This window comes from Contarinia nasturtii, unplaced genomic scaffold (assembly GCF_009176525.2).
Source record: "Contarinia nasturtii isolate CC-2019 unplaced genomic scaffold, AAFC_CNas_1.1 Cnas_scaffold_745, whole genome shotgun sequence".
NCBI lineage: Eukaryota > Metazoa > Arthropoda > Insecta > Diptera > Cecidomyiidae > Contarinia > Contarinia nasturtii.
The window spans coordinates 1,533,483-1,548,231 of NW_022198093.1; the positions used below are offsets into that span (position 1 = coordinate 1,533,483).

General features: G+C 30.2%; 1 protein-coding gene across 1 annotated transcript; it reads left to right on the plus strand.

The window, feature by feature from the left end:
- Window positions 1–6,896: 6,896 nt before the first annotated feature.
- Window positions 6,897–8,085, plus strand: LOC116341725. The gene is made up of 5 exons (XM_031768966.1): window positions 6,897–7,115; window positions 7,200–7,240; window positions 7,303–7,442; window positions 7,506–7,685; window positions 7,772–8,085. The coding sequence occupies exons 1-5, from the start codon at window positions 7,032–7,034 to the stop codon at window positions 7,774–7,776; spliced, it is 450 nt and encodes a 149-aa protein (XP_031624826.1). The 5' UTR covers window positions 6,897–7,031; the 3' UTR covers window positions 7,777–8,085.
- The last annotated feature ends 6,664 nt before the right edge of the window (window positions 8,086–14,749 follow it).

A 14,749-nucleotide genomic window follows, 5' to 3' on the forward strand; every position in this document is an offset into this window, starting at 1 on the left:
GTCGCTGTATTAGAGCTACTATTCACAAGGTCGATCGAGTATTCTGTTTGTGTTTTTTCGAAAGGGCATCTGCAGACCTACAAACTGAGAGATTTTAATCAAAATCGTAGGATTTGAACTCGAGCTACAAAGTACAAATCAAGTTGTCTTGAAGTTCCCATACAAATTCTTAGGAAAAGCCTCATTTACAAGAAAAATTGACGAATTTTCCAAAAAGAAAAATATAGTTTTCGTGGATTGGTCTCAGTAATCTGAAAAAAAGGGTTTCAAGTTGATAGTTGATACCTTAATTGAGTTATGCGTGGTACAAACAAACAAACAAACAAGTAAACCGAAAACGATTCTAAAGCTTGATTATATATCAAGCAAAATATCGATTACACATGTGTATGTATTAGGTATGTATACAGAGCTAACTAGATTTAGTCGTTCAAACGAAGCATTAGTATATACAGCGTACACATTCATACACATCAAACAATAAAGATCTCTAACCGAAACAAGAAACAAAACAGTTCTGAAAGCATTTTATACGAGTGTGATTCAAAAATAAAAAATAAATAATATTTGGCTTACGCTGCGGAAAAGTTGTTTTTACAAGTGTAAAGCGTTTTTATTACTTGAAAAAAGTAAAAATATTGTATTTTCTGGTATTTTCTAACAAAAAAAATTCTCACAGCAATAGATGCGTTAGCGAGTACTGATGACTATTTATCATTTTGTTTCTCCCATTTATTTACGCGATCTTTGATTTCCGCCCTATTTCTTTGCAAATGTTCTTGTCTTTCTCGAGCAGTTGCTTCCTGGGCAGCTCTAGCTGCTCTCTGAAGATCTTCCGCGTTTTGCCGTTGGCGGTCTTCTTCGTTTTTCCGGTCCACATTAGCTTAGAGGATTTTTTTGGATCGCAATCACGGCCCATTTTCTGCAAATATAAAATAAAAAACAGTGCAAAAACGCATGAAAAATGGAGCCAATCTTTGGTTGAAGATAAACATACAAATCAAATTTAAAGCCTTTTTTGCGGTCCATGCATGTGATGCAATTAGATAGACGATTCTTTTCATACTTTTCATTCACCCATTCGAAATTACACCACATTAACTGCACATATTTTATTGTTAATAACTCGTGGTACACGTTTTGATGTAAACAGATATCCTATAGGCAATATCTTTACATATTTTTTATAGGCAATATCTTTTCGTTTGCATGCTCGACCGCGCGTAGTTTTATAGAGAGAAAAAATTCAATTAAGTTTCGATTGCGTGTAAAGTAATTCTACCACAAACAACAACTGTTACACATTGGAAAGATTTCCTCTGAATTCACATCAAATCATAGACACATATAAAATGTAAGTATCGATAACTTTCCATCAAACGAAGTATTGCAAATCACATAAAACAATCAGACATTATAAAGAGATATTTTCAGCCAGATGAATCAGCTCAGCCAGATATCGTCAGAAGCTGAAATGGAGTGAAAACAATAAAAGTGATTGTTATAGTGATTATAGCAATGTAAGTGTAATTATAACCATAACAATCACTTCTATTGTGTCCACTCAATTTCAGCTCCTGACGATATCTGGCTGAGCTGATTCATCTGGCTGAAAATATCTCATTATAATGTCTGAAAACAATTGTGAAAACCATGGGTGATAATGGTTTTTCCTTCGACGATTCATCAATTGTGTTCATCATTTTTTTTTTGCTATCATCGTTTTGTTAAAAATCTCACACAAAAGAATTCAGCGTGAAGATTTTTTTTCAACGATATTAATTCTGAGATTTGTTGCAAATTTTTTTCAAAGTGAATCCACTATGACAATATTCGTCTATTTACTTACAGTTCTTCGACTTAACCAGGGTAAAAAAAATTGAATTTGAATTGTTGACATGAAATTAATTTATTGCGTTGCATCTCCGATTAAATTTTCACAAATCAATTTCAAATATCGGTCAATATCTTTTCGTGAATTATGTATGTGCTTTGTGCTCTCTCACTTTCTCAACTTTTCACCACTTGAAATTACCATACAATTTTTTTTAATGCCTAATTTCTTGATTGAATTAAACGGAATAAAAAAATAAAACAGGGAAAATATTTTATTTTTCACTTGAATTGATTACAGATTTCTATATCCTTGATTCAATTTACGAACCATTTTAATTAGTATCATTGCGAACTCGAGATATACTGTTTCTCGTCCTCGACACTCTACCTCGACTCAACACATTTTTAGCCAATATTGTTATGAGTGTCATATATATGACCAATGACCATATGGTAAAGTATATAAATTGAAATTCAAAACTAGTGACTGAAGTAATAAAATGACTAAAGTAATAAAATTGAATAAAGAGAAAGTGCGTGAACAGACTTGAAATCGAGTACAGATTTATCGTGGAATGCAAGCAATTTTGAAAAATGAGCGAAATATTACAGAATGTATTCAACAGAACCAGCTAGACCATGAATCAAAGCAACAAAGTAGACTTTTTACCAACCAACGTAGAAAGAGCTACACAGAATCGAAGGATGAATTTACAGCCGCAATTAGATCATGGGCCATAGATTATAATGTGAAAAGAAGAGCTGTAACTGCATTGCTAAAAGTTTTATTGTCAAATGGAATGACCTTTCTCCCCGTAGATAGCCGAACTTTGTTGAAAACAGCAAGAATTGTCGAAATTAAAGAAAGCGCAATTTGGACTACATTCTCTTGGACGGCTTAAGAAACCACAAAAAACACACAAATAAAGCACAAAGCAGAGGGTATTTGTCTATTATTTGACCATATCGACACAAATTAAAAAAAATCGAATGTATTTTGTTCTCTGAATGTGCATGTTTGCGTTACAAAAATTACAGACATTTGTTGGAAAGGTACGTCACGTATGGTTCTCTGGGCTAAGAGAGATATGAACCAAATTTTTTGTGGAAATACTGTTGACAGTTCATACTTCAATTACAGCACAAGAATGATTTGAAAACACTTCTCTTTATATTCTAGGCTTAAAAATTTTTCCTCCCCCTGTATTTACATTTCATGTAATTTTGTACTTTTGTCTGTGAATTTTTATATGATGAAGTTGATTTCCGCGGCCACTCTAAAGGCCATTTTCAATAATAAATATTTATCTGTGTTTGTTATTCTCAATACATAAACGGTGCCCATTTTTATCAATACATGATTTTTCAAAATAAATCACATTTATGATTTTATTCAAATATAGAAGATCCAGACGTTCAGGCTCCAGCCGAAGCTCCAGCTGCAGGTCCAGCTGCAGCACCAGTTCCTTAGCCCCACCCCTTGCCAGCCAGCTCACTCATGGCAATTCGACACTGCGAAAAAGCAGTCCAAGCAGCTGTGGCAGAGCTGGCTTTGTTAAAAGAAAGCTTCGGCCTGGAATAAGGCAACGCAATATAAAAATTGTTTGTGTATTTGATTGCAAGCGTCACTGAAAATTTATATCAGATCATTTTCAGATTTGATGTGCAGTATTGCGTCACAGTGAGAACTTCCAAAGAAGTGTTATTTACTTATATCATTTGTTTTAGCATTAAATTTAAATTTTCTGTTTGAAATCTACAAAAAATTTTGGCTCGCCACGCTCGCCCTAATTTTATATATTCTTTTATTGTATTCATATTTTTTATATTTTTCACATTGGAAATCAAAAATATTTATATTAATCCACGCCATTTTTTTTTAGCTTTCTGCCATACCTATCATTTGTTTTTACCTATTTGATCTCGATTTTTTTTTTTGCATTTTCTAATTGTTTTTGTAAAATTTTGAAACAAAAGGAGAAATTTCTACGGTGAACTTGTAGTATGTATACCAAATCTATTCAAAACTAATTGTACCAATGTTTTAATTTATTCTTCAATTGAATAAAGCCCTCAAAATATCATTTCAAGGTGTAGTATTTCTCAAAAAGATTGCCCCCATTGGATTCCTTGAGTCCGAATTATTTTGTTCCGGGAACAAATCTATTAGGATATGACAGATGTATTCTAGAAGGAAAAGACGATGTACACTCAAAGAAAAGTTCCTATATCTTGGAAAACAAATCGGTTGAAAAAACTGAAAAATGTAGACTTTCAAATGGTTCGATATGAACAACATTCTTTGAGTGGGAATCGCTTTTCCCTTCTAAAATGCATATGCCCTGATCAGAATATTTCAGCACGAAAACATGGAATATTGTAGACAAAATTACGTTTTGGTGCACAGGCAAATTTAAAAAAATTGGTTATTTTCGACATTTGTTGTAAAAGTCTTGAGTAGGGCGGGCATGTAGAATCGAAAGTATTGATCAAACATAACACACAGATAATCTCTATTCGACATTCTCAAAAGATTACAGAGTGAGTCGGACAATTTCAGTAAAATCAAGACCACCTCAATAATGAGTTGAAATTTTGTTTTGTTGGGCCATTTTTTGAAAAATGTTCAGTCATGTTCGGACCCAATTTTCAGGTAGAACTAAGTCCGGGAGCTCTTTAATGGCTTTTGGTGGTCTATTTCACTTATCAGCGTTACGAACCAGAAAAAATGTTTTTAAAATGAATTGAAAATTTTTGGTCAAATTTCAAAAAATGGACCCCTCAAGGCGCTAGGTCTGCGACATCTATTAAGTCAAAAAAAACGTCATGTTCGTAGATCTTACATATTTTTCCATAACTTATAACTATAGTCGAACCACCTATATATATATATATATACGATGTGTTGTTTATTCTTTTTCTCGTCATTTCATTAAAAGGCGCAGAAATGGTGCGTGCGCCTTTCAAAAGGCGCCAATTGTTCGAACGGGATCCATGCCTGTACCTTAATGACGTGAAACTTTGCACAGACTATTTTTTACACAAAAAAATAACATTCTAGAAGTTTGAAGAAATTTCAATCAAAATTAGGGCTACCTCTAGGGGCTTAATACGGCAAAAAATTCACAGGAATTCACGTAAAGTCACACTTTTGAATCGAGTGGTTATTGATGAGTTCGGTCAATTCGTGTGAAAAGAATGAAATGTGTCAAATTAATAAAGTGAGGTTATGATAACCGCAATATTTTTTAATTTATTATTTTTTCAATATTTCCGATTGTTTTCGATAGAAAATCGCTCAAAATTGAAAATAAAATTAATTTTTATTAAAAAAATATAAAAAACATTTACAATTTTGTTACACAAAATATAAATATTGAAGTAATTGCCAGCAGAAACCATTCACCACTATCTCACATATTTGAATGAAATCGCCGTACAATTCTCCGGAATTCATTCGTTTGCAGAAAAATTCAGTTAATTTAGATATTATTATTGAATTCAGTCGTTGAAAATTTTGAATTAAGCCCCTAGGGTTACCTCCCATACAAAATTTTCAGTGAAAAAAAAAACCTGTGCGAAGTTTCACACCAGATAGCATACAGATATAGCTCCCATACAAAGATCCAAATTTTTTGTGACTTTAGTTATGAAAAGTGTTTCAAAAATAATTTTTATGGCAAAATTAACGTCAAACCTATTTTTTTATAGTGTTTTGTTAGAAAATAGAATACTTTCAAATGTCGTACAAATGGGTTCATCATGAAAGTGTGAAAAATCTTTTCTCGAGTACTTCTGCTATTAAATTAAAGAATATTTCGATGCCAAGGTTTGAACATATTTTTTGGTCTCGAACTTTACGCCGCTTGAAAGGCTTGAAAAATCGAACAAATATTATTTTGAATTTGCAAATTTAAAAAACGCAACTACCACCGTGCGGAAAAGTTCATCTTACTCCCGTAAGACTCTGTGTTTTTTAATATTTTGCTTTGAGAAACAGTCTCTGAGTTTGTGTCAAGAATGATGTTCGTCTCGATGGCTCTTTGTTCTTTTCAAGTTGTGAACTTTTTATATTTATTGGTTGACTGCGTTTATTATTCCGCTTGTATTGCTTCAACCGATCGTAATATACATTCCTGCACATGTTGCATTGAAGTTGTGGTCATGTGTGTATTTTCATGTGTTCCACTTCCATTATAAATAATCGTCTTATATAATTTCTCTAGTGATGAGCTCACACTGTATTCAATTGATTCCAATACGACGAGTGACGTTAATATTGAAATGTCATATGGTGCATCACAACATTCGTCATCCTTTTTTTATCGTATATATCACCACACATTTCCGCGAAGAATCAACATTGAAATATTTGATTTCCTCTTTATTATTTCGCTGCAATGACAGGATGTGAAGACTTCAAGTCTCATTGAGCCGACGGTGGCGCCACCAATTTCAAAGGGGACGTCAATGTAATTTAACAACTCAAATCGATACTAAACAGCGCACCAATTTTAAAATTCGCAGTCATTTCCTCCTATTGTTTCGCTGTCACTGGTGCTTTTACGTGTTACAAGATAAATAACTACCAGACGATGTTACTCAAAGCAATAAATGTGGAGAAGAACGCTTTGTATAGCCAGATGAGCTGTGAGGAGCAAATCTCCTCGTCAGTAAGGATCATAATATTAAAAGTTGAAAAAAAAATCGAAAAATCTCTGAGAAACAGCCTCTGATAATTATTATCCAAACATGACAACAATGAGGCAATGATAACTATAAAAAAATAACTTAGGACAGTTGTAGGAGGCGATTCGGTGAAATTGAAAGCAAATACGTCGTCTTATGGTGTGGATGATAAATTAAACGTGCTGTCTGATGAAAATTCATTGTTTTTCTTTCGATCGAAGCATGACGTCAACACATTTTCTTCTTCGTTTTTCCTTTCATTCAAGAGCAATTTATGATTTCGCGCAATCGCAGATATTTGTTGACCATCTCGAAATTTACTATAAATTATGAACGTTTCACAAGTTACTCCCATTCAAGTCTCGATCACGGCTTAGTTCAATTCAATTGAGACAAAGTGAACCGGTCTAAATAAAAAAAAAAACAAATTGATTAAAGTCGTCCTTTTAAAAGTTTAAGAGTTTGTAGGAATTTTGCTTCTGTTTTTTAGAATAAAAGAGAACAATATGAAAACCACTTTATGTACGTCGTCAATTTTATTGATTTGTTTTGTATTCTATTGTGATGCGATGGCGGCTGATTTAAATAAGGTGTGTGCTATTTGTTTTTCACGCCAATTTATTCAAAGTATTTTAATGTAATTTCTTTTGTACATTGTTTGTGCACGTTTATAGGAGACTCAAAATTTTCGCGCAACGGAAGAATTAAATCACAAGTGAGTGAATTCAAAAAGAAAGTTAACAAAAAAAAATATTTTAAATCGATGTTATTTTACAGAATTAAAAGATCGACCGAAGAACTAGACAGTTTACTAAATGAAATCGTTTCGGATGAAGAATTACTCAACCTATCAACGCTGCATGGAATCGACAAGGAAAAAGTGCAGAATTCACCATTGTTGCAGTATCTGCTTTTGCGTAAGTTCAAGTGATAAATACATTCAAAGGGCGCTTGAATTAATTCGAACTTTTTTTATTTAGTTCGCATCATACAAGATAAACGGAGCGTCGATTATAAGCCACGGTTGGGTCGGAGATCCGAATCGGATGAACAACCTAAGCCATATGATGTTTTCTTTACACCGAGAATGGGAAAACGTTCAGACTCACGAGTAGACACTTTCAATTATACACCTCGACTTGGCCGATCAACATATTCGGGTAATTTTTTGCATATCATTTATTCTTACTATCTAACACATACATTAGAAACAGTAAGAAATTAATTATTTTCCTCTTTTTCACAGAATAGAGCAAACTACGGACGATAACAATTTTTCACTAACAAAATAAGCACGAAATGGGACTATAAACATAAAATTATTGTCTATTCAAGAATAATGTAAATGTTAATTTTTTTTCTACTTGAATAAATACAAGGCACAGAGAAAATTTAAATTATTATTTTATTAACACTTTTTTTATAAGATTAGCGCCATTCAAAGATCTATTTTAAATTATGCCGCAGTGATTCTAATCTAAGCTATTATCCACTTAATTGTATTGAAAATATTTAAATACGTATACAAATAAAGAATAAAATGAAATTGGAAAAAATGAACGGTTTGACGCACAATCCCATTACATATCTAAATCGCATATAAATTGAATGGAATAATGTTTTCTTTTAAAATTCTTTTAATTAAAAAGAAATTTCAAAATTATAAAGGGGTAATTTCTATTTCCGTTTTCTTTTGCTCTTCATTTTTTTGGTGAAAATCTCTAGCAAATCGAAAGAGATTTTTTCTCAATTTATAAAGGTATAATTTCCCGGACCCCTGGTAAGAACTAAGAAGCTATGTAAACGTGAGGATGAGCGCTCTTCAGTGACGAGAAAACGCGAGCAAAATATTAAAAATTGAGAAAATAATGTTAAATAATTAGTAATATTATGATTTCAGACATTTTTTTCAACTTTTAATATTTTACTCTGCACTGACATTCTCAAAGAACATTTATTGCTCTGAGAAACAATCTCTGAAAATGCTAAAATTACCCAAACTCAATCAAAAAGTGACTAAGATAAATCAATTAGAATTTCTTATACTTATTTTTTCGTTGGCGAAACTGTTTGTGTATTTTTTGTGTAGTCAACTTTGTATTTGCTGCGAAGTTGAGAAAAAAACAGTGATAAATGTTTAAAAACCAAAAACAATTTAAATCAATCTAAAAATGAATATAAACGAGATTTTTTTTCCGTTTTAAACTTGGCACAGCAGTGGGTGGACAATTATCCATGAAAGGACACCTTAGATCATTTATCATCATTACGCTTTTGCTTATATTATATGTCACATGCAATGTTCGACATTGAAATTAATCCATTTGCAGACGAAAATCTATGCTTCGAACTCACCCGTGTTACCCGTATGATTTCATTTTACTCATCTTGATTTCGGAATAATGTATCTTAAAATAAGTTTGAAAACTTACACTGTGCATTTTTCCCCATGTACTGTGCTGAAATAAATTTATAAAAACTTCGATTCTCAGTGTATTTTCCATCTTTATTACATAGGATTTTAAACGGTGAAACAATATTTTTCAAAAAAAAAAAAACTAAAAAAATATAACTTAATAATATAGGTACATAAAGGAAAAGAAATAAAATAAATCGAATCAAATCGTGGGAAACAATATATCCAAAAATATAATATTTTAATAAATAAAATGTAACTATATAAAAGGGAATAAAAAAATTGTATACCACATCGCTTGCTATACAGCATAAACAATGGAAAGAAAAAAACGAATTGTAAAGAAATATCGAGTAAAAAATGCCAAAAATTGAATTCGGTACATTAATTAAATACGATGATTTGCTTTATTTAAATTTGTATTGACAGAATTGGATGGTACATCAGATGCATTTCTAATTTTTTTTTCTCATAGCTGAAGTTAAAAATAATTTGCGACTATTTGTTTTTCCTCTTTTTTTCATCATCTTTCTTTTAAAAAATATGCCATTTGAACAGATTCTCATTTCAATTTGTAGTTGCGTAACATATTTATTAACTAAATTGTCTCTATGCAATTTTATTTCTCATTTCATCATTTTTTTGTTTGTTTTTTTTTTTTATTTGTAGAATTTCGTTTGATAGGCATTAAAAACGACTTGTCGTCATATACACAATTTTGTTTGTTTGTTTGTTATTGTTTTTATTTGAACTGTGAATGCATATCATTCGTTTTATTCCCATAAAACCGGCAATATAACAATGAATGTGAGGTGTGAACGCTCAGCGCACAAATCTCAATCATTGTGTGTTTGTGTGTCATATTGCACCAACCCTACAAAGTTGCAGCGTGTATTTAAAAATGTTGTCTACGATTTTTGTTTTATGGACGCGATCAATTCGTGTTGTCTATGTGTCGATCGCCATGTGTCTGTACGTTCAAATTGAATTTTAAAAATCACTTTGAAGCCTGACGGTTTAACTCATATAACCCGAAACGATCGCGTCGTTTTGAATACAAACCGAGAAAAAAATAGTTCGGGAAAATATTGGTAGAAAAAGATTTGTACAAAAAACGTGAATCCAATATATAAATTATCGTACGAATACAAAAAGAAATCATAAAAAATGGCAAGTCCGTGTGATTAATTTGTGGTATTTTTTCTTTGTTTTGTTATCATTCTCTTTGCATTTTAGTCACTAGTAGTAGTAATACGTGTATGATTTAGAAAAATTTAAATGTAATCAAATTTATAAAAAAGTGTACTTGTATCTCTTTGTTTTTTTTTGCTATGCATCCATTTTTTTGTTGCTTATTAAATTAGAATCAGATCAAAAAGTCGTTATTCGTTCAAAAAACTTTTTTTTTTGTTTTTTTTTTAATGGTATTTTTTTGCAAACATACGATTTTGTTACGAAATAATATAATGAGTTTATACTCGTTCTATGGCGAGTAAGCCGAATTATAAGTAAGAATTTTTTTTTGTCCAATACATATGTGTATATATAAGTGTTTTTTTTAGTTTTGTATGTTTTTATCAATCGCCAATACAAATGATTTTTTTTTGTTTAATTTTAATTTTTTTGTTTCATTGAGTTTGCCTTTTATGTGTGTGAATTCTTTGAATTCAATTCCTAACGAAACGTATTGCTAGTCAATTTTCGAATTCATCAAACTCATTGTTGCTTTGTTTGTTGGTTTCAAAAGAAAATCTCATTTCTGGAACACAAATGGACCGAATCGAATATTATAAAAAAATGAAATCTGCCGATACCGAACACTTTTTTCCACTACTAGTCATCACTATCTATCGCATCGGGGACTATGGTATCCCATGCGAATCTGATTAAAATTGAACTTTTTGATGCTTTCGCACGCTTTTCGCTTTTTATTTTGGTATTTTTTTTATTCATTTATTTGTTTTAAATTGTTGTTTTTTTTAAAGAAAAGTGGTGCAATTCTTTTCGATATTCTTTCTGCTTGTCTAGATAGATAAAGTTTTGTTTTTATTATTATTATTTTTCGTTTTCTATTGTGGGTATTTTGGTGTATTCGTTTGTCGTTATGTTGCAAAAATATTCTCGTTTTTTTTTTTATTTGGACTAATTATTTGGGTAAAAAACAGCGAAAAGAACGAAGAGAAAATCTATCAAGTTCTTGTCTATATGTTTTAATGACTATATAATATATTTTTTGTTTGTTTGTAATTTGCTTTCTTCTTATTTGATGTATTTCAAAATCATTTTGCTGCACCTTTGCCGTGTTCCGAGTTTTTAAATACCATTTTTTGTTGTTGTTGGTTTTATCTCTATGCACTACTAGTACTATTTAATGTGGTGTGTGTGTGTGTGTTGTTTATTTTATATTGAATCTGGCATTATAGAATCCATTTCCTGTGCAACTTCAATTTATTTCTTTTTATCTCGTATCTCTTGAAAGGAAATGTCAAAAAAAGTGACATAAAAAAATATCATTTCTCATATCATTTCAAAATTCTTATTCACCATCTTCTTCATTATTTTTGTCAGCGGTTTTATTTATGCATTCACTATACATGGCTATTGTATTTTCTATTCTACATTTCAGTGTGTAATGATTATTAAAATTTTGCAATTAGATTTGTTTGCAATATCATATCATTTTTGTTGTTGTTGTTGTTTTTAATTGAGTAACTTTTGAACATAGAATTTCGATCACGAAATACCGTCAATCGGCCAAATTGTAATCGTTGATAATAAACATCTGTACGAATATACTTTTATGAAAAAAATGATGGGATGGAGAGAGAATGAGAAGAAATCGCAGCAGTTATGAATTTTTATTTGTCTCAGTTGAAAAAAGGGAAAAACGAAAATATTGTAACAACAAGTTCATTCTAATCAGATAATCAGCCAATGATTTCGAAAATTAACCGTTGCAACGGAAAAAGGCAAATTTTGTTAATTTTTTTTTTATGTCACACGTTAATTGTTTGCTCTCTAAAAAAGTTCGAATTCAAAATGAAATGTATGTTTTTTATTGCAGTCGAATCAATTAAATATTAGCGCAATTTTAATTCGATTTGGTTTTGTTTTTATTTTATCAGAGACGAGATACATACAGTTTGTATTTAGTCTAATTCAATTGTATTACTTGGCCATACCTGGCGATTTGTATAATAATATAAATATTTTTATCAAAAATGTTTCATCAGCTAAATTTGAATTCGACTAAAAATATACACCATGTACGAAAAAAACAAAAAATAATGAATAAATAGTAATAAAAAAAATTTTATCAAAAGAAAAGACATCTACGACCGATTCGTTTTGCTAACGTTTTCTTTGTTTCAAGTGATACTTGTTTGTAGTTTAAATTTAAATCCATTAAATATATAAATATTTTTTTATCAAACATAGGATTCGAGCCAATTTTTCTTGTTGTGTTGGCGATCATTTTTTTTTTCATTTGAAAGGGAATTTTAGCGCGAAAGAAAGAATGGAATTTATATATAAAAAAAACTTGCTTAAAAACCACAAAAAAGGTCGATTTTTAAGTAGTGTCTTGATTGACATTTCACTACGGGCTTACACTACAATGTGTATTCATTTCATTCGAAATTTGAAACAATGAGCTCCAAAGAGCTGCTGAAATAAAAAAAAATTGACTCTGGCCACATGTGACCCTCTCACTGAGTGCTAATCAAATTGTATAATATATTTTGTATGAAAATTACTTTAAAAAAAACCACGATTACCGTGTGATTTTCATTGTACAAATTCATCTCTGCTGCATCTACTGTATAAATGTAATTATCGTCGATTTGATAATTTGATACGTGATTTCAGTTGTAATTGGGATTTGAAGGAACAATGATAAGTTCGGTGTCGAAATGAAATTGAAAGATATTTTCCACGTAAAAAATAGAGCACAACAAGTGAATTTGATAAAGGGGAGTGATTAAATATTTTTTTTCTTCTACTAATACTTCATCATTTGGTATTTGGTTATAAATCGCAATTTTTTTTTTTTTGTAGAGCAGTTTGTCAAATATTTTCATTTTTAAGTTTTTTTTTGTTCTCTTTTGTTTTTTTTATGAGAGAGTTTTTCTCATGTTTACCTACAATTATATAAAAAATGGAGGTCATTTTAAAAATGTACACCACAATTTTTTAATCAAGAATTCTAAATGTATGCGCGCGCTTTTTTAACTTCTTTCAAATACATACATAATATAATTTTTTTTGTTTATAAAATTGTTGAATTATTTTTTTTTTCATTCACATAAAACAAACAAGAGAGAAAAAATAGTACAATGCACATTTGTGTGTATGTTGATTCTTCATTAAACGTTTGCTTTTAAAAAAAAAAAAAAAAAAAAGTTCGTTATTAGGAAATAACGTTTTAAATACATTTTATGAATTATTTTAAGCTTTCCAGCGATTTTAAATAAGTTTGTTTCTGACAATTTTCAACGTTTCACTGTGTCTGTATGTGAAAGTGAGTTCATTCATGTTTGTCTTACTTCAATAATTAACTACAATTATTATACATTAAATTGGATATGAACGCGTGCACAAATCTTCAATTCAAACATACTTTTGAATATGGAGTTCGTTTTTTTTCCTTCTTTTAAATCTTAACTCCGTAATTTTTTGCGTGTTTAATGATTCAATCATTTCCACGCAATATCGTAATAATAAATTTTGCGATTTCTGTCACATTAAAATATTCGCATACATTCTTTTTAGTTTGTTGCTGATCTTCATAAAAACTAGTTTGGATTTCATTTTATTTTAATTAATTTTAGGAAAAAAAAAACATTTTTTTTATCATTAGAGCGAAAAATATTTAAAAAGTTTCATTTTCAAGTCTTTTGTTGACGACGAGATAACAACGAGACGACACATAAAAAAATTTCCAAACGAAAATTTCTATTCATTATATATTTTGACGACGAAAAAATAAAAACAACAAAAAAACTGTTTTATCATTGATTTGCACTTAAGTTACATTACGAATTTTGTTCTCCTAGATGAAACAAACTTCGATCAGGCGAAAAATTTCGATTTTGTGGAATCCGATTTCTTACGCGAGTTTTTTTTTTGTGTTGTCTTTACTCCAAATGTTTACTAAGATAAATGTTTAATTCATTTTTATAAAATGTTTAAGCGCAAAAATATTAGTATCTTTTATTTCTAAAGAACAGAAATGTTTCGTTGCTTTCTGCCTGCAGCAGAAAATTGATGTTTGAATCGTCGCTTTTTTGTTGTCAAAAACAAATTAAGAAAACACTTTGAATGATTTACATTTAGAGTTTCAATGATTATAGTATTTCGGGGGAAAAAAATGTTTTAGCATTTTTGTTTGTGTTTAGGTACATTTCAACATTTTATTACTTCTTTTTTCTCTTTGTAATGTGTTTTTATTGACTGACACAAACAAATCACTTGCACTTGCCCATACTTTTCTATCTTATTTTTCATTCGCCCATTTCAGTTTTTGATGTAGTTTTGTTTTTAGATTTCATTTTTTTTTTCTAGATCATTATTTCGCGAGTGAGTGAGTGCACTCAAACAAATTAGTGCTATTTTATTTTGCTTACTTGTTTTGCAATTACAATTCAAAAACCGTAAATATACATATTTTATTCATAAATTTCATTTAAATGGAGATTTTTTTGTCACTTTTTTGCAATCAATATTTTTTGTTCTCTTTAAATTGAAACTAGAAATTGTTGCTAATTATTTTTAAAATTTGACTAATGGTTTCTTTCTCTCTCTTTCACA